The sequence below is a fragment of the Chiloscyllium plagiosum genome, unplaced genomic scaffold (genome assembly GCF_037043375.1).
Source record: "Chiloscyllium plagiosum isolate Xiang-an unplaced genomic scaffold, Cpla_swu_hap1 HiC_scaffold_23, whole genome shotgun sequence".
Classification (NCBI taxonomy): domain Eukaryota; kingdom Metazoa; phylum Chordata; class Chondrichthyes; order Orectolobiformes; family Hemiscylliidae; genus Chiloscyllium; species Chiloscyllium plagiosum.
In genome coordinates, this window is record NW_028270161.1 from 46,882,410 (window position 1) to 46,902,340 (window position 19,931).

The 19,931-nt window shown below is 39.9% G+C and overlaps 1 protein-coding gene across 6 annotated transcripts in view; it reads right to left on the reverse strand.

Moving 5' to 3' along the window:
• Positions 1-19,931, reverse strand: part of LOC122561635 (anoctamin-1-like) — a 206,812-nt gene that overhangs the window by 72,842 nt on the left and 114,039 nt on the right. For 4 of the 6 annotated variants that reach the window (XM_087999622.1, XM_087999624.1, XM_043713573.2 and 1 more), the window contains one exon: positions 9,232-10,098. The exons of 1 other annotated variant lie outside the window; for it this stretch is intronic. In XM_087999622.1, the coding sequence (XP_087855748.1) occupies positions 9,817-10,098 (282 nt within the window). In that variant the 3' untranslated portion in view covers positions 9,232-9,816. Of the gene's footprint in view, positions 1-9,231; positions 10,099-19,931 lie in introns of those variants that run through there. One more of the 6 variants, XM_087999626.1, reaches the window with a different exon arrangement.

Sequence of the window (19,931 nt, forward strand, 5' to 3'; positions counted from 1 at the left end):
GGAAGCCTGTGACTAGTGGAGTGCCACAAGGATCGGTGCTGGATCCTCTACTTTTTGTCATTTACATAAATGATTTGGATGCGAGCATAAGAGGTACAGTTAGTAAGTTTGCAGATGACACCAAAATTGGAGGTGCAGTGGACAGCGAAGAGGGTTACCTCAGATTACAACAGGATCTTGATCAGATGGGCCAGTGGGCTGAGAAGTGGCAAATGGAGTATAATTCAGATAAATGCGAGGTGCTGCATTTTGGGAAAGTAAATCTTAGCAGGACTTATACACTTAATGGGAGTGTTGCTGAACAAAGAGACCTTGGAGTGCAGGTTCACAGCTCCTTGAAAGTGGAGTTGCAGGTAGATAGGATAGTGAAGAAGGCGTTTGGTATGCTTTCTTTATTGGTCAGAGTATTGAGTACAGGAGTTGGGAGGTCATGTTGTGGCTGTACAGGACATTGGTTAGGCCACTTTTGGAATATTGCGTGCAGTTCTGGTCTCCTTCCTACCAAAATGATGTTGTGAAACTTGAAAGGGTTCAGAAAAGATTTACAAGGATATTGCCAGGGTTGGAGGATTTGAGCTATAAGGAGAGACTTAACAGGGTGTGGCTGTTTTCACTGGAGCGCGGAGGCTGAGGGGTGACCTTATAGAGGTTTTCAAAATTATGAGGGGCATGGATAGGATAAATAGGCAAAGTCTTTTCCGTGGGGTCGGGGAGTCCAGAACTAGAGGGCATAGGTTTAGGGTGAGAGGGGAAAGATATAAAAGAGACATAATGGCAACTTTTTCACATAGAGGAAGGTACGTGTATGGAATGAGCTGTCAGAGGAAGTAGTGGAGGCTGGTACAATTACAACATTTAAGAGGCATTTGGATGGGTATATGAATAGGAAGGGTTTGGAGGGATATGGGCCGGGTGCTGGCAGGTGAGACTAAATTGGTTGGGATATCTGGTCTGCATGGACGGGTTGAACCGAAGGGTCTGTTTCCATGCTGTACATCTCTATGACTCTATGTTTACTATAAAAACTGAACCATTCACTCAATTCAAAGATTAATCTGGATCTGAATTGAATGCTTTAGCATCTTCATTTCTTAGTTTGTAATTGTTTCCTGACTGATGCCTTGTACATTCACATTTCAAATAACAAAGATGGATTTTGTTTATGTTTTGTACTAGTGTAATATTTTGTATTGGTTTGTTGTACTAATTGAACGAACAATTTACACAGAGGATATTGAAGACCCCTCAATATATCTTAGTGCTCAAAATGGAAGAGAGCTGATTCTTGTTAGGACCATTACTGACTGATTTCAACAAAGCCTGAAGGACAATAGCTAATGAATTGAATATTGGCAGGTTGATAAGCAAACCTATGTGAGGATCAAAAAACCTATTTGAACTCCTCTTGTTAGTCTACTTTTCACAAATATACTTGTCCATGACAGCATTGATTGGAATGTTCATAAAACAGATCTTGTGGAAAGAGAGTCTTGTCTCCATCAATGTGGCATCACCACTTTGCTGAATAGGACAGATGCAGACCAGATTTTGCTGTACAAACTAACTTAGAGTCATAGAGTCCTACAGCACAACTGGTCCATGCCAACTAAAATGTCCATTTAACTGTTGATGTGAAAGTTTGGTTCAAGATAATGCAACTTAGGTTTAGGCTTCAAGCCATTACCATAAATCCTTTGCCAAACATAACATGGGTGATTAAAAACAACCAGAACTTTAGTGGTGTAAAATGAACCAAGGCACTTCACAAGAGCATTGTTAAATAAAAATATGACACTGATCCACAGTAGGAAATATGTCAAATGTTTAAAAACATGTTCTGAGAGTGGCCTTTCAAGTGGGGTCTTAAAGGAAGAAAGTGAGGAAGAGAGGTAGGGAAGGACACCAAAGAGTTTGGAGCTTATTCTATTTGGAGGCATGGCCACCAAAGCTAAGCCATTAAAATTGGAAATACACAATAGGCCTGAAATAAAAGAGTACAGATGTCATAGAGAGTTACAAGGCTGTGGAAATCACAGAGATAGGGAGGACCAAGGCCTTGATGAGGTTTGAAAATGAAGATGGAAATTTATTATTCAAAATTATGCTTGACCAGGAGCCAGTGCTTCTCAACAAGCACAATGGTGAAGGGGGTACCTGGACCTGCTGCAAGTCATGTCATGGGCAACACAATTTTGGATGGCCTCAAGTTTGCAGCAGGTAGAATGTGGAAGACTAGCCAGGAATGCACTGGAGTAGTCAAGTATTAGAATAAAAAGGCACAAATTGAATGTGAAAAGCAGGACAAATCCGGTCTGGTCAATTACCACCTTATCGATCCATTTCCAATCATCAGCAAAGTGATAGAAGGGGTCACTGACTGTGTTACCAAGCAGCAGTGGCTCAGCATCAATCTGTTCACTGATGTTCAGTTTAGGTTCTGCCAGGGACAATGAATTCCTGACATCATTGTGGTAAAAATATGGACAAAAAAAGAGCTGAATTCCAGGGATGAGGTTAGAGTGACTACCCTTGACAACATGACAGCATTTGAACAAGTATTAAATTAACAAGCCTGAGCAACACTGATGTCAATAGCAAAGCTGTTTGCTGAAGTCATAATTAGCTCAAGGACAATGGTAGCTGGAGAGCAATTTTCTGGTTGGTCAGCATCTAATGCCCTTTCTTAATTGGCCAGTTGAGAATCAGTCAATCACATTGTTGTTAGTCTGGAGTCACTTGTAGATCAACCGGCAGATATACTTTCCCAAAGAACAGTACTGAACCGGGGTTTTTACAACAAAAAAAGTAGTTATATGGTCATCATTAGACTCCCTTTGTAAACAATGTAAAGTTTGTCACAGTGGGATTCAGATCCTTTCCTTGAAGAGTAGCCTGAGGTTCTGGATTACTAGCCCAGTGTCAATCCCATTACCTCCCTGATTTCAGTCCTGGGACATTAATGGAAGAGTTCCTCGGGGGGGTTGTCCTAGATCCAACCATCTTCAGCTGATCCATCAATGAACTTACCTCAATCGTAAGATCAGAAGTAGGCATGATTGATAATCATTGCACTACATTCAACAACATCTGACTTCTCAGATACTGAATCTATCCATTTCCATATACAGTAACATGCAGATAATAACCATTGTCTAATAAGTGGCAGGTAACATTTGTGCTACACAACTGAGTATTTCCAGCCAAAGAGAATTAAACCATTTCCCCTTGACATTCATTGGTATTACCATCACTTATCCACTATTATCAATATCCAGGGGGGAAATAACTCTTCTCAGGCCTGTATCTCACCACCAATCATCTCTTCATTTTAAAAAGGCATAGTCTTTGACTAAAGGGTAGGGGTATGGGTGGGTTACACTTCGGCGGGTCGGTGTGGACTTGTTGGGCCGAAGGGCCTGTTTCCACACTGTAATGTAATCTAATCTAATCTAAAGCACTGAGTCAGGTACTAAACTGTCAGTATACCTGACATTCAACCTTACATGGAGAAAGTGAGGACTGCAGATGCTGGAGATCAGAGCTTAAAAATATGTTGCTGGAAAAACACAGCAGGTCAGGCAGCATCAAAGGAGCAGGAGAATTGACATTTTGGGCATAAGCCCTTCTTCCTGAAGAAGGGTTTATGCCCAAAACGTCGATTCTCCTGCTCCTTTGATGCTGCCTGACCTGCTGCGCTTTTCCAGCAACACATCTTTAAGATTCAACCTTATACGTCAACCTCATTACAATACTATACCATGACTTACCATTGACAGAATAGGAACTGACTCACCCATATAAATACTGTGGCTCCAAGAGCATTTCAGACCCTAGAGATTCTGAGGTGAGAACTCTCCTAACTACCTAAAACCTGACTACCATTCACAAGACACATGTCAGTAGCATGACAGAATACTCTCTAATTTCTTAATGAGTGCAGCTCCAACAACACACAAGATACTTCAAGACAAAGCAGCCCACTTGTTTGGAATCCCATCCATCAACTTGAAGATTCACCCCTTCTACATTAACACACAGTGGCAGCAGTGTGTACCATATACAAGATGTACTGCAGAAAATCACCAAAGCTCCTTTTAAGAGAATCATCAAAACCCATGACCTCTACCATCAGGAAGGTCAAGAACAGCAAATGCACGGGAGCACCAGCAACTGCAAGTTCCCCTTCAACCAATAGCATTCTGACTTGGAACTGTATCACTGTTCCTTTACTTTCCTTGTTGTGAGATCAGAGTTCTGAAACTCCCTTCCTGATAGGACTGAAGATGTATCCATATCACATAAAGTGCAGTGATACAAGAAATCAGCTCACCATCACTTTCTCAAGTGCAATTAAAGTTATGCAATAAATGGTGGTGCAGCCAATGACAGAACAAATGAGAAAAAGTATGCCTGATCTTTCAATGAAAAATTGTGGGTGGCACGGTGGCTCAGTGGTTAGTATTGCTGCCTCATAGCACCAGGGACCTGGGTTTGATTCCAGCCTTGGGCAACAATCTGTGTGGAGTTTGCACATTCTCCCCATGTCTGACTAAGTTTCCCCACCCCACCCCCATGGTCCAAAGTTGCACAGGTTAGACGTTTGGCTCTGCTAAATTGCCCATAATGTCTAGTGTTGTGCAGGCTAGGTGGATTAGCCAGGGGAAATGCAAGGTACAGGGATAGGGGATTAGGATGGGTCTGGGTGGGATGTCCTTCAGAGGATCAGTGCGGATTCGATGGGCCAATGGCCTACTTCCACATGGTAGGGATTCTGTATGCTTTCTTCATTTCAGTGTTCAGAGATTGCAGGAAGCAATCTCTGCTGGTACTGATGTTACAGACACTTTGATTGCATGGGCTGCAACTGTGACCCCTGCAGTTATGGTGGCAGCAAATGCAGGCTTTTTAATCAGATGTTTCTAGGTATCTTGCATTTAAACTCAATTCTTACTGTATGTGAATGATGAAATCAGATATTTGCAATAGGTGCTGAATAAAATATGTTTAGAGATAGATTTTACGCAAAACAATGCATAGCCATTTTACCACAGACTTTGGACTTCACATTCTGAAAGCCGACCGTTTGATGAACGTGATGTGCAGCATGAAATGACTAGTTCCTTTGGGAAGAATTCCTTTGTTGTCTGGGGTGTAAAGAGCACAGTGAGCTTCCCTGGAAACAGATGTTAACTCTGCTGCTGCAAAATAAAAAAGACCCAGTGACTATTTAGTTTGTGAGAATTAGATGAAAGCTGAAGGGTTTATGCACAAAGCCACAGATTGACTTCATTTCAAAGATTCAATCAAGCTTTTTATGTTTCTTTTAGGAATTATTCTCTGATCATATTCCAGGAGGTCATGATCAGAGTTTGCTTTTGTTAAAATTTGCCGAAGAAAATGCCTTACCAGGTAGTGCGGTCCTAAACCGAGCCTTAACGTTAGGAGTGTGTATACAGCACAGAAATGTCTATATTGATTCACACTAAAATGGAAGTGCCAACTTATACTTCAACACAGCTTTTAACCATAAACTTGAGAGCACCCAGGCACGCACAAGTATTCTTTTCTGCATCATTTATTTTGCATTTTATGAATGTGCAAAATACGTATAGATATACATACATTCAAACACTCAAACACACACAGTATAAAATAGCCTCAACATTCCTGCAACTTGTGAAGTCAAGATTAGTTTCATTTGTTTTTGATTATTTAATCTTTGTAATATTTTTAATTCACTGAAGTTTGTGAGCTTAGTCAGAATCATCAACATTTGTGCGGTGAATAAATGGAATTCAGTGAACGCTGTGGGTCAACTCCATTCAGGTGCTGTCATACAATGGTTTTGGAGGATTTAGTAAGGAGATCTTTCCCATCCAGTGAAATACCAAAATTCCTTGTCAACTTTTCAAGGAAGAACAGAGGACACATTTAGTATATTTGGCAACATCTGTCTTCAAACAAACTCACAAAAATATCAAACTGATTATTTTTCTCCTTACTGATTGTAAAACCTGCTCACTCTCTGTCAGAATTATCATCAAATAAGACTGACAATATCTGAAAAGTAATTCATCGATTGTTGAACTTGATGATTTTGGTATTATGTTGTAAATGCTCTTCCCTCTCCCTAATTCTTTTTCAGTTTTCAGATGTCTCAGTATGAATCAAAAATGTTGGTTTTACTGCTGTCTAGACGTTCTTACCTGTATTAACATTCCAAGTGCCCAACAAATTGACAGTGACTGTGTATTGGTTTGAAACTATATACCTGAACGAGACTGATACAGGTCAGTGTCTCAGCTGTGGGTGGTGTAAGGTCAAATCTAAGGTCAGACCACAGTTAAAGCAGAGGTGGAATTTCCCCAAAGAAACATAATTGGCCCTATCTGGTATATAATATCTAAGTCTAAAAGAGTGGGGTTTTTTTTTGTCTATTCAGTATTGTTCCTTGAAAGGTTTTTGGCAAAGTTACTCCCTGATGTCAGAGCTCTGGATTTTGTGTTTTTAAGTCTCAAGAAAAAAACCTTTGGCGATATTACAGCATTAATCTTTGCCCAAAAGTTACTCATCCATGAACAATAGCTGTCAGGCTTTGCAGTGGTTCTATGCAAACCAATCTCTGTCAAACATTTATCTCCTGTGAGCCAAGACAGAGCTTGTACTGTTAGCAAGCTTGTTCCTCTATTTACTGTTTTTCAGTCAACTACATCGCATATGTATGTTGGTTCAGTATTTGCATGAAGTTTTAATAACATTATTTGTTTTAAAGTTTTGAGAATCATAATGAAATTATGAATAAAGTGGAAGCCTATTAAGCTCAAAAGTGGAAAGATATCAGTACAACAAGGCAGAGCGGTTCAAAACTAAGTGTTTGCAAGGAGGTATGTATGAAGTTGAAACCCACAATCCTACACATGAGCCTACATGTCAAGATGTCGATGTAAGTAGATTTAGGATACATTTGCCAGTGAGCTATGCTAATTTTGCAAATGCTGAGTTAATTCAGTGTGGATATGAACCTGCTTTATGAATGATCAAGCATAGATAATATTAATTGAGACACATACTTAAGAACCAGCTTCTAAGCTTTTCCAACGTCACCTTGATGCATTTGGAGAGAGATGGACACTGTGGGAGCTGGAATGCATTAGTGCCCCCTTAAAAACCATTTTGATGTATTCCCTCCCTCTTTCCATGTATTTCCTTCACTTTTATTATTGTTGCATTAAAGGTGTATATTTAGCTCAAATGGTTACAGTGTGACACTAATAATGCCAAAGTATTGGGCTTGTTTCTTCCACTGGACAACATCCTACCTTCAGGCACTTGTGGCAGAGTAGTAATGTCCATGCCTCTGGGCCAGAAGATCCAGGATTAAATATCATCCAATACAAAGGTGTGTTATAACATGTGTAACAGATTGATTTAAGATTTTAAAAACTGGTTTCCATGTGGGAAGGGATGTGATTTGCAGAAGAGAACAGTGGTCTGTTTTTACGTGACTGACGAGTGTGGATGAGGCCTTTTTTTTTAACTGGCGTACTGGATCATGCTTCTTTCTTTAACACTACATGAGATAACAGAGAGGGCTCTTCAAACCTCCAATCCCACAAACCTCACAGAGACAAAATCAGGAAATAGGAAGTAACTGTAAATTGAAGTTTATTCTGAGCACCCCTTTAGCAGAGTATAGCTTTAAATCCGAGATAGATATATTTTTGTTCAAAGGTATCAAGGGATATGGGCCAAAGGCAGGCCTACGGAGTTAGGTCACAGGTCAGCCATGATCTCATTGAATGGTGGAACAGGCCCGAGGGGCTAAATGGCCTACTCCTGTTCCTATGCCCCGCTGTCAGTGGAACATGTGTGAATAATAGAGGGGCGGTACATCCTGGACAAACAGGCTTAGATTAAGGTTTTCTGTTGAGTAAGCAATAAAGCTAAAGACTGGGAGCTCTTGCTGTAGCTGAAAATTCAGACAGGCACATTTGGTCCAGCTCTTTACATTGGATACTCATTTTGTGCTTGTGAACAGAGTTGCTTTATTGGAAATGCTAATATAGAGAACATTATATATCAATTTTACTGCTAAATTACAAGAAAGAAATTACAAATGGGAACAAATGGATCCAAATATAATGTTTATCACAATGCTCTATTCCAGGGAGATGGATTTTTTTTTTAAAGCCATCCCTTGTTAGATTTTGGGAGATGTGATCACTGTAAATAATATAGGCAGTCAACCATTATACCATTACACCACAAACGCCATTTTTCCCCATTTATCTTTCTTATTTTGTTGGCTGGCCGTGTCAATCAGCTATTTGCACACATTTGGCAAGTTACCACAGGCAACTACTCATGACGTTGCTTTAATAGTGTCCACTTGCCCACCTTCATCTTACTCTTTGTAAGAGTAAAAACTTATTTCCCCACACAATCCACTGATAGAACCCACATAAAGCAGCAGACAAACCACTGACACTGGTTCAATAAGATATCATGACCTCAGTGATTCTTGTGACCTTTCCCTTTGTTTTCAGATGCTGGAGATTTGGGAAGCTAGTTATTGCTGTAACATCATTTCAAGGAAATATCTTGCTACGCAATAAATCTTGGAAATGAAGTCCAATTTCCAACATTGAGATCTATCATTAAGACTCATTCATAAAAACAAAAATGTGGAGTCCCTATGTATCAGCCTCTGTTGAATCATTCATCAGACATAACATATTTTGGAACACGATTAAATCAACTCGCCAGAAATCTCTCTGTGGGAGAGTACACATATGGACAGTTCATATGTCCATCTGAAATAGCAGAGAAGAGAGTTTCGGATGAGTATTTAAAGCAGTTATACCTGAGCCATGCCTGTGGCGTTCTTTAAGTGGTAAGTACATGAAGCTGCACTGCTCCATGGAGGTGCACCTACATTTCAGAAACCTGGACAAATGCTGCTCACAATTCCAAGGAGAAAGTGAGGACTGCAGATGCTGGAGATCAGAGCTGAGAGTGTGGTGCTGGAAAAGGAAGGGCTTATGCCCGAAATGTCGATTCTATTGGTCCTTGGATGCAGCCTGACCTGCTGTGCTCACAATTCCGACCTGTGATAGGGAATTTGGAGGCTAGCCATTCCCTACTGTGATCCAGGTGGAGGAGGCTTCAAATTGGAAACACAATTTTCACCTTCCAATATTGTTGTTTTAAAAAAAATTGAGTTCCAAAACAAAAGTTGAAATAAAATTTATTTTTTCCAATATCAAATAGCTCTAGCAGGTATATCTCACAACATCCCGTCTAACAATTACAGTGACGGTATCTAAACATGAAATACATAAAAACTGCACATTCAATATTAAAATCTTCTCTTTAAAAACATAAACAGCTATTTTTTATCCCCCCCTTAGTTTAACAAAGCACAGTATTTTACAGATGTAGCAAACTTTCACATACATCGTATGGCTGAGTTCAATTGAACCTAATCATTCTGATCACATCAAGCTTCCATTAGGTTCTTTCTAATGTCTCAGTCACATTCAGTAGACAACCCCTGTCCCACATTGTGACCTTCACCTTACTTTTCAGGTGAATTTTAACCCAGAAAATTACCCATGTCAATCTGCAGTTGCATTTCACTGCAATTTTCTTTCATTCTGTGGTTTTGAAATTCTGCTCATGCTCGGCCGAGCTGATATTTCCTTTGCTTTTGGGTAAGAACCTTATTAATTGCAGCTTACTGCAAGCAGTGAGTCTTGGTTTTGTTCCAGCTAGTATCAAGGGCACATGTGGTTAGTCTTCTGATGCTTCCGAAGCTCAGACATCTGTGTGCTGTGAGCTAAATGAAGTGAAGCTACTTCGCTGACTTCTGGCTCTTTGAGTGAAGTTGGACGTTCGGTTCTTCTGAACTTCATTCTTCGGCTTTTGCCTCTGCCTGTCCTGCACTGGAAAGCTCTCAATCAGATTAACCTTCTCCTGCTCTTCCTTCAGGAACACATCTACAAACAGAGTTTTCTCCTTTTTCATTCGCATGCTGATGTCCTTGGGAACATCCGAAATCAGCCAAACCAGCACCTCACTTAAGACCATCACCAGATTCTGAAATTCAATGCATGGAACACAAAATGATGACAAGATTCATTTGTGATACTTACACAGTCCCTGAATTATAGGGAGAGGCTGTAACTGATCTCACTGCAACGTAGCAGGTTGAGGAATGACTTTATGGGAGCTATAGATACGATGAATGGTAGGTGTCTTTTCCCTAGGGTGGGGAATTTCAAGACTAGGGGGCATGTTTTGAAGGTGAGAGGAGAAATATTTAAAAAGGATGAGGGGCAACTTTTTTTTACGCACTGAGTGGTGGAATGTGTGTGGAATGAACCTCTAGAGGAAGTGGTGAATGCTTTAAAGACGTTTGGATAAGTGCATGAATAAGAAATGTTTGGAGGGATATGGGCCAAGGTGGGACTAGTTTAGTTTGAGGTTATAGTTGGCATGGACTGGTTGGACCAAAAGGTCTGTTTCCTTGCTGTGTGACTCTGAGTTGACTGTAGAAGGCTTCATATGGAGAGAGGAGGGAGGGAAAAGTTTTCACTTGCTCAATGCTATAAATTACTAGAGGCAGAATATAAAACAATGAGATACTAGAGAAAGGAATTATGCTGTACTCCATCCAATCCTGTCCATTTTCTGTGTCAAGATATGAAAGGAGTCACTTAATGTTCAAATAAGTTTCAGTATGGTTTTCTTTCCCCCGACAGTCAGACTACACAGGACTGTCTCCAGGCAGAGGTTTAGTTTGACCTCCACTCCCCCTATCCAGAACAGCTGGTATACATTACCATTAAAGGAGAGATTTCATAACACACCCATGTTGTAATGACCCATGTTCGTAACAACTTCCGTTTGTTTGTGGTAGCACTTTTCACCAAGACATCTTTGAACCTGACCAGTTATCTCATAACTTTGATTTTGCAGGATTAGGAAGTATTGTATAACTAGGACCACACCTACAGCTGATAGGATAAGCTCATCGTTTCATTTTTTTAAATTCCTTTCTTTCCTCTAAATCTACCTCAAAGGTATTCAGAAAGGTCACACATCCTTGCTTCTTAGCACTTGAATGTTGTCTTACCTTCTACAGCACCTCTACCTGCTGTGCTCATACTTTCACTGTCAGTCTATCTCCTTATGTTTACTGAACACATCTAAATGGACTGCTCTTAAAACTTCTTGTTTATTGCCGAATTTAACTACTTGTCACAAATAAGGGTCAGGGTGTGAGATTGAACCAAGGAGAATAAAAATACAAAAATTGAATGGACGATAGCTCACTTCTTAATTTCCAACAGCCAGAAATTGCTAGTTGGCCAGATATCAACATCAATGTTACCTGTCCAGGATTTATCCAATAGCATATAACAAACAAGCAATTATGGACAACATGGTGGCTCAGTAGTTAGCACTGCTGCCTCACAGCGCCAGGGACCCAGGTTTGATTCCACCCTTGAGTAACTGCCTGTGAGGTGTTTGCACATTCTCCCTGTATCTGCAAGGGTTTCCACCGAGTGATCCAATTTCCTCCCACAATCCAAAGGTTTTGAAGGTTAGGTGGATTGGCCATGCTAAATTACCCATGGTGTTCAGGGGTGTGCAGGCTACGTAGATTAGTGATAGGAAATGCAGGGTTCCAGGAATAGGATGGGGGTGTCGGTCTTCGGAGGGGTGATGTGGACTCGTTGGACCAAATGGCTTGCTTCCACACTGTAGGGATTTTATTTTTTTTAAAAACCCACATTTTTATTTCCAGTTTCCTGACTTCTTATTTCATTTGTGGACAGTCTTTGTTGCACATATTTGGTTGCTTCACTTGTTTATTCCTTTGGTGCTCAATTCATACTCCTTATTGTACACCATCCTTCAAGTGTTAAGAAAGGACAGATTAGTAACAGTGGGCCTGTTCAGACTCCCCTCTCATTCACAAATCTGTCCAAGGAAGCATAACGAAATGTTGCATTCACACAATAAAGGCAACTGCTTTTTGAAAATTAGAAGCTTTTAATGAATTTTTTTTAAAAATTAAGGAACAGAATTCTGAATGAACTCCAGGTGTTGGTATAAAGATTGTCATCTTGAGCAGTTTTGCCAAAGCATTTGATATCTCCTACCTGGTGAAATAGACAATAGTCCTTTTTAGACAGAAAACAGATGCTGCCAGACCTGCTGAAAAAGCTCAGCAGGTCTGGCAGCATCAGTAAAGGGAAATCAGAGTTAATGTTTTGGGTCTGATGACCCTTCCTCAGTTTTTTAATGTTGTAGCTCTTGGTGCCTGGGAAGGTGATGGTGAGGACAAAAGAGTATATGAGCAGACTAGGTTAGAATTAGAATTAGAATTCCTATAGTGTGGAAACAAGCCCTTCAGCCAGGCAAGTCCACACCAAGCCTCTGAAGAGTAACCCACCCAGACCTGTTCCCTTATTACTCTACATTTCACCCTGACTAATGCATCTAACCCACACATCCCTGAACACTATGGGCAATTTAGCATGGCCAATTCACCTTACCTACACATCTTTGGACTGTGGGAGGAAACCAAAACACTCAGGGAAACCCACGCAGACATGGAGAGAATGCGCAAACTCCAAACAGACAGATGCCTGAGGCTGGAATTGAAGCTGGGTCCCTGGCCCGGTGAGGTAACACTGCTAACTACTGAGCCACCTTGCTGCCCCAAGACTGTATGAGAGTATGTAGGAAAATGCAAATTTTAGTGTTTACTTTGGAGGAACAACAAAGAGGCAAATTCTCCCATTTTGTACATCGAGCCAAAGTGCTACTATTATTCATTGAATAATGTTGCTTTACAGCCAACCAACTAACATTTATCTTGCTTTGCATTCCGTTATGACAGAATTTTTTGACTATTCCAAACTGACTTTGAATTGAATAATTTGCTGTGTCATTTCACAGGGCAGTTAAGAATACATTATTGTGAACCCGAAGCCATAAGTTTGTCAGACCAAGTCAGAGGTAACACGACATCAGGTTATGGTTAAGAGTTTTATTTGAAATCGGAAACTTTTGGAGCACTGCCGCTTTGTCAGGTGAAATGTTCATCTGATGAAGGAGCAGTTCTCCGAATGCTTGCGATTTCAAATAAATCTGTTGGACTTATAACCTGGTGTCATGTGACTTCTGACCTTGTCCACCGCAAACCATCATAGGCACGTCCATATCTTGGTCAGACCAAGTGAGGATGGCAGATTTCCTTCTTTAAGACACTTTATAATAATCAATGATAGTCACATGCTCACCATTACTGATTTTAGCTTTTAATTCTGAAATTATTCTTCGAACTTCAAATTCCATCAGACACCATTGTGGGGTTTGAACCTGGCATATTGTTCTGGACTTTGAGTCCAGTGACAATATAAGTCTAGGACTGTCACCCCACTGTAATTATCTGACTTCTGACCCAACATGAGAAAAGATGTCAGAGTTAACGTTCCTCAGAACCCGGACCCGAAAGGTTAAATCTGATTTCTCTCCACAGATGTTGCCAGACCTGCTGAGCTTTTCCAGCAACTTCTATTTTTGTTTCTGATTTACAGCATCCTCAGTTCTTTTGTTTTTTATTTAGGAGAGAAGATATGTTATGTAATATGTTTCACATTTATTTTTCTCGGAATGAATAGACTCTGTTTACAAGTAACTTTTCAACCTTCAAAAGGCATCAGATGGTTACCCACATTTTTGATAAATGAACTGTAGCCTGCAATACCCATCCAAAATAATCAGCAATGATGGAAAATGATAATTATATGAAATTGAGGACAGGCAAGCTGACTGAAGGTTGAGACTGCAGGTTTGTTTCATCAGTCAAGTTGTTTGTTCTTAGTTCTGTTGTCATTGAACCATCATTAGATTAGATTAGATTAGATTATATTACATTACAGCGTGGAAACAGGCCCTTCGGCCCAACAAGTCCACACCGACCCGCCGAAGCACAACCCACCCATACCCCTACATTTACCCCTTACCTAACACTACAGGCAATTTAGCATGGCTAATTCACCTGACCTGCATATCTTTGGACTGTGGGAGGAAACTGGAGCACCCGGAGGAAACCCACGCAGACACGGGGAGAACATGCAAACTTCACACAGTCAGTCGCCTGAGGCGGGAATTGAACCCGGGTCTCAGGCGCTGTGAGGCAGCACTTCCATAAAATCACAAAAAGACAGAACCGCTAGCTCGAAAAGGAGCTACTCATTCATTATATCTATGCTATTGTGACATTAACTTTGAAATGCTATCCTCCCATCTAACACCTTGTTCTTTCCCACACTTTTTCCTATTTTACTTCTTCACATCTCTAAGCACTACTTCCAGTCTGGAACTTGTACTGAAAAGGTGTACATGAAGAAAGTATGATCAAGGAACCAAAGGTTACAAACTTCCCACTCTATCTGTGACCTGTGTTCCTTCAAAGCCAATCTCTTTACTTGAAGATAGTTTGCAGCTTACTGATTGATTAATAGATACTTGTAGCAATAATAGTAAGTGTTTTTCAGTCTTAGAATCCATCTCCCTCTGTATGCTTTTTGTACTGATTCTCAGTCTCTGTCTCCTGCAAAGTGACTCACAAACCAGTGAAAATAATCTTTCGTAATTTGATCTTTTTGAATATCTTACATATATAGTAATACCTCTGTTAGATGCCAGTTTAACATTCTTTGATCCAGTGAACATGGGGGCAACTTTAATCTTTGCAGCTTGGATGGAAAATTATTGGTGCAGACCAAGTGTGTTCTGTAACAGGTGGACACTCTTTGAGGACAGCCTAGTGTCCAGTTTTCTCACTCTGGTATTGAAATTGTCTCATCTCTGGCTCCTGTTCTCAGCTTGCTAACTCTAAACGTCTTTGCTATTGTTTCATTAACACTACGCAGAATGAGATGATTCTACCTTTAGAAAAAGTAAATATTTTATAAGGCATTTGAAAGCAACAAAATGTAGGCATCCATGAACTCTAGTGTTTTTTGAGCTAGAAGGAGAGAGAGAGAAACCAGGGAATTATGGAGCAGTTAGCGTAATATCTGTTGTTAGGAATTTACTTATGTTTATAATTCAGCATGAGTTTGCTGTGCACCTTGAAATTTTTCAGCAGATCAGTGACAGCAAGCATTGATTTACAAAGGCAAGAGATGACTAAAGGAATGGACATGTTAAGCAAAGGTATTAAAGGATATGGGTCAAAGGCTGGTATATGATGTTATGTCACAGATCAGCCATGCTTTCATTAAATGGTGGAAAAAGCTCAAGGGACTGAACGATCTATTCCTATTCCTATGCTCCTCAGAGTTAAACAAAAATAAAACACAGATATTAAGGGTGACTCGATTGAAGTCTTCAAGATATTGAAGGGAATTGATAGTTTCTCTCCATCGACCCTAATTCTGCAAGTTAGGGAATCTAGAACTTGGATGCAATGGCTTAAATTAAAGACAGCCCATTTAGGAGTAAAACTATGATAGGAAACAGGGAGAAAGTGAGGACTGCAGATGCTGGAGTACCAGAGTTAAAAAATGTGGTGCTGGAAAAACACAGCGGGCCAGGTCTTCAGATTCGTGAAGAAGGGCTTATGCCCAAAACGTCGATTCTCCTGCTCCTCGGATGCTGCCTGGCCTGCTGTGTTTTTCCAGCACCACATTTTTCAACTATGATAGGAAACATCTCTACATGCAAGGTCCGGTAGAACTTTGTAACTCTCTTCAACAAAAAGAAAAATATGTGAGGTCAATTGTGAAATGGAGACATATATAACAAAGGTACATGTGAAATTAGATCAATAGGTCAGCCATTACTTCATTGAATGGGCATCTCTTTTGCTACGTTTGAAGGAAGAAGGATATGCAATTATTGCACCTGCCACAATACAATTAAGTATTTAAAATGTAGAGGTAGCCTCTTGATTAATGTGTCCTTTAAGCAATTGCCTACAATATTCTCCTGAGAAAACAGTCTCTAGGATGTGAAATGTCCTCTGTTGAAAACTGAACATGACTAAATGACCAACAGGATAAGGAAAATCACTGAATCACCAATTAATCAAGCCAAATGGAGAAAGCTCATGAGCTGTCAACTATTATAACTAACAGCTAACCACAATTAGCTGATATGGAGAAACGTTTCTGAAAACTTAGTAAATGGATAGCAAATTGAAATTGTCAAGCTTCCTTCCCCCCTATCATGTCAATTCATAACCAGATTTCAATTACTGCTCTTTCTCATCTGACTGCTGTTAATTGTGGTGACAGCTTGTGGAGTATCTTGGAATAGCTTGCTAGCCAAATGGCCACTTTCTATTCCTAAGTATTTCAATATTTGTTTACAAAAACCTTGAGGAGCTGCATATTATAGGCTGGTTAAAATAATGCTCAGGGCAGGCCAACATTTCACCAGAAAGAGATGCTGAGGCAATCCAGCTCTAATGTGCTATTTTCAACATTGTTTTAGTCTCTCAAACCAGTTTTTCTTAGACATTGCAACATCATTCATCTTCTGTGCTAGCTATAGCTCAGTTGGTCGAACTCTCACCTCAGAGCCAGAAGGTTTTAGTCCCATTCCAGGACTTGAGCACAATAATTAAATGTGATGTTCCAGTGCAGTACTGAGGGTACATGGCACTTCTAGAATGCAGTGTAACCTGAAGTTCCCTTGGCTGTCCTGAACGTATTGAAGAGGGGATTTTGGGGGAGAAGTAGGGAGTTTTCTTCAGTGTCTTGTCTAATATTTATCCATCAATCAAAACCATAAAAACATATCACCTGGTCCTTATCATAATGCTGTCTGTGGGAGCTTGCCATGAACAAATGTACTTCAGTGAGCTGAATGACATGCCGCTGGATAAATGGTTACCCCTTAATTGTGATCTTCTACATTATAAACAGAGTGGTCTGCTCAAAACCTCTCTTGTATATGCTGAGAGGTGAAAACCATTACTCTTCTGGATTGTACTAGTCAGCACAAAGATATGATGACACAAAATGTTGCTAATTGTCAGTGAAATAATGCTTGACGTGCACAATACATTGTTTTGAAGACATTAAAAGCTGAGAATCCTATTTAAAAATGTTAAAACTCAATCTTTGATGAATATAAAATGGCTGCTTTTGTTTAATGGACCGCCTTCCATTCCATTAACATGGCACTAGCAAAGAAGCAAAAGGCTAATCCTCCTAGGATACAATTTGGCGCCTTTTCAATCAAAAGCGGGTTCCTTTGATAAAGTGCCAAAGGTCAAGACAGTGCTTAGCCACTAGGCATGCAACCATGTTATTAATCAATTGTATTGTTTGGATAGATAGACTGAACAGCAGTTCCGTAGTTGTCTGGTGAGTCATATACTTGGTGAAGGGTGGAAGCGAAAGCTGTCAGAATTGCAACTGTCCTAATATCTCTTTAATTATGTCAGGAATCTCTGATAACAATTTCTGTTATCTCCCAGATTTGTAAACTATGTCAGCACAGTATTTGTTGGTGCGAGAGATCTAGCTGTGAGTGACCTTTTCTCCCATTTCAGATCAAAAAATGTTGCAAGTCTACAATGACATGGTGAGATGAAGGGATATTAATTTACAACATTACCTGCAATTGACTTACTTGAGGGTTGGAAAAAATTAACAGAATAACATAATTGCAAAGTGATGTGAAATAGAATCAAATAGGTACAAGATAAATAGAGATACTGAGGAGAAGATAATATTAAGATAAAGAAAATAAATGGAAAGAAAAATTAAGAAATAATTAGTTTTTAAAAATATGATTTTAAGAATCTCTAAGGATTGTTTATTATCTGCAAGACTAAGAGACCACTGATTCAAATGTTCCATTCTGAGCTGGAGAAATTAAGTATCTTCGTAGAGACAGAAGTCTCCTCACTGAATGGGTCCTTACAGCTAAAATTCAACAACCCATTCTCATTAAAAGGAATGATAAGGGTGAACTCGGATTTTCATTCATTCAGTGTTAGAATGATGCAAATCAGCCAGCAATTTGTAACATGTTCCCCTTGCTCCTCATACATCACTTACATAGTTATACTCCAATGATGGTGTGTGCTGTTAAAGACACCATTATAATTCTTGTATACTCTAGGGTGATCCCATTCCAAGATCTTAGAATACCAACCAAACAAACTAGATCAGTTTAGTTCACTGACCTCACAAATGACAGGCCATTTGTATAGAACCAATGGCTATGCTAGACAAGCCATTGTAGGTGACACCCATACTATCCCCATACAAAGGGACCTTTTAAGGATATATGGATTGTGAAAAGATGTAATATTGAAATTTATAGTTTGTTACAAGACTGTGTTCTATTTGTTTTGTATACGGTGTAGACCATTTAGGACAGAGAAACTTCTTCACCCAGAGAATGGTGGCTGTGTGGAATGCTCTGCCCCAGAGTGCAGTGGAGGCCCAGACTCTGGATTCATTTAAGAAAGAGTTGGATAGAGCTCTCAAGGATAGTGGAATCAAGGGTTATGGAGACAAGGCAGAAACAGGATATCGATTAAGGATGATCAGCCATGATCATATTGAATGGTGGTGCAGGCTCGAAGGGCAGAATGGCCTACTCCTGAACCTATTGTCTATTGTCTATTATATTTCCTCTCTGTGGTCCCACACATATCTCTTTACTGACACATTTAATCTCTATGTTGTATACTCTATTTCAAGTCAAGAAGTAGGTTTCCACATATACCATTTGGTTGGGTATCAGGATCAAGAAAAGGCCTGAATCAGCTGTGGAGAGATGGTCCAGAAGATATCTAGAAATCAACATCATTTTGGTGGTCAGGCCAAGAGTTGACTCAGTAACTTCAGACAACGTGAATGGCCAGAAACAGAGCAAATGCACTCAGGCCTGATATACATTCACCATGGCAGTGAATAAGGACCACAGGGATTTGAGAAGCGGTCTAAGCTAAAGCAATGGTGCTTCAATAATATATTGGCTAGACAGCTGCTGAAGACTGCTTCTAGCAGCCTGCAAAATTGTGATTCAAGTCCAAAGATCAAAAGACTGTATCTGAGAACTTGAGAAAGAAGCAGGCATTTGTACGAGTGGTTATTTCATGCATTTGAAGATAGGCAAGGTAGATTTGTGCTGAAGTATTGTGCCTTTTATCCCTGAAATAATTGATGATTTTCATACGCTCATTACACTCTAAATTAAACTTTTATACGTCCATATTCAGGGTCATGAGAACCAACATGGCCACTGAAAGAAGTGTGAAAGCATTTGTTTGGGACATAATTGCCTTTTTGCTTAAATGAGAATTTTTTGAGAGATAATGAAACATTTCTTCTCCATCGATTGCATTATAATGGATAAGAAATTTGCTGTTATGCATCTACCTACTTCCCAGAAAAGCTAAGAATGACTTGGTGCTGAAATCATGGCCTTGAAAGCCACAAAGTCCATGGATTTCCCCGGTTCAATCCCTACACTGTCCTGTTTTCCTCTCACTCCACTGTACTTTCTACGAGGGAAATTAGCGAGAGTTGATGACTCTAGTTAAGAGATTTTTTATCTCAGCATCTGCCATCCAGCAACATGTCAAAGCGGCAGTTGCTGCATCACCATCACCCTTAACATTTTCATCACTAACAAACTGTCGCAGATTATGGACCACTTATGTAATAGGGTACATTGAGAAAGGTGGAGAAAATAAATAAGGTCTGAAATGATGTATTATTTCTTTTTCTCAGATAAGGTAATGCTGTAATACAGTGGATAAAGACCTGATAGTATGCAAAGAAGGACACGTTTACACTTTTTTGTGGTATAATGAGATTCACGTAAATGATGATGATGTAACTGATGACACGATTGACATCAAATCAGTGAGAAGACAC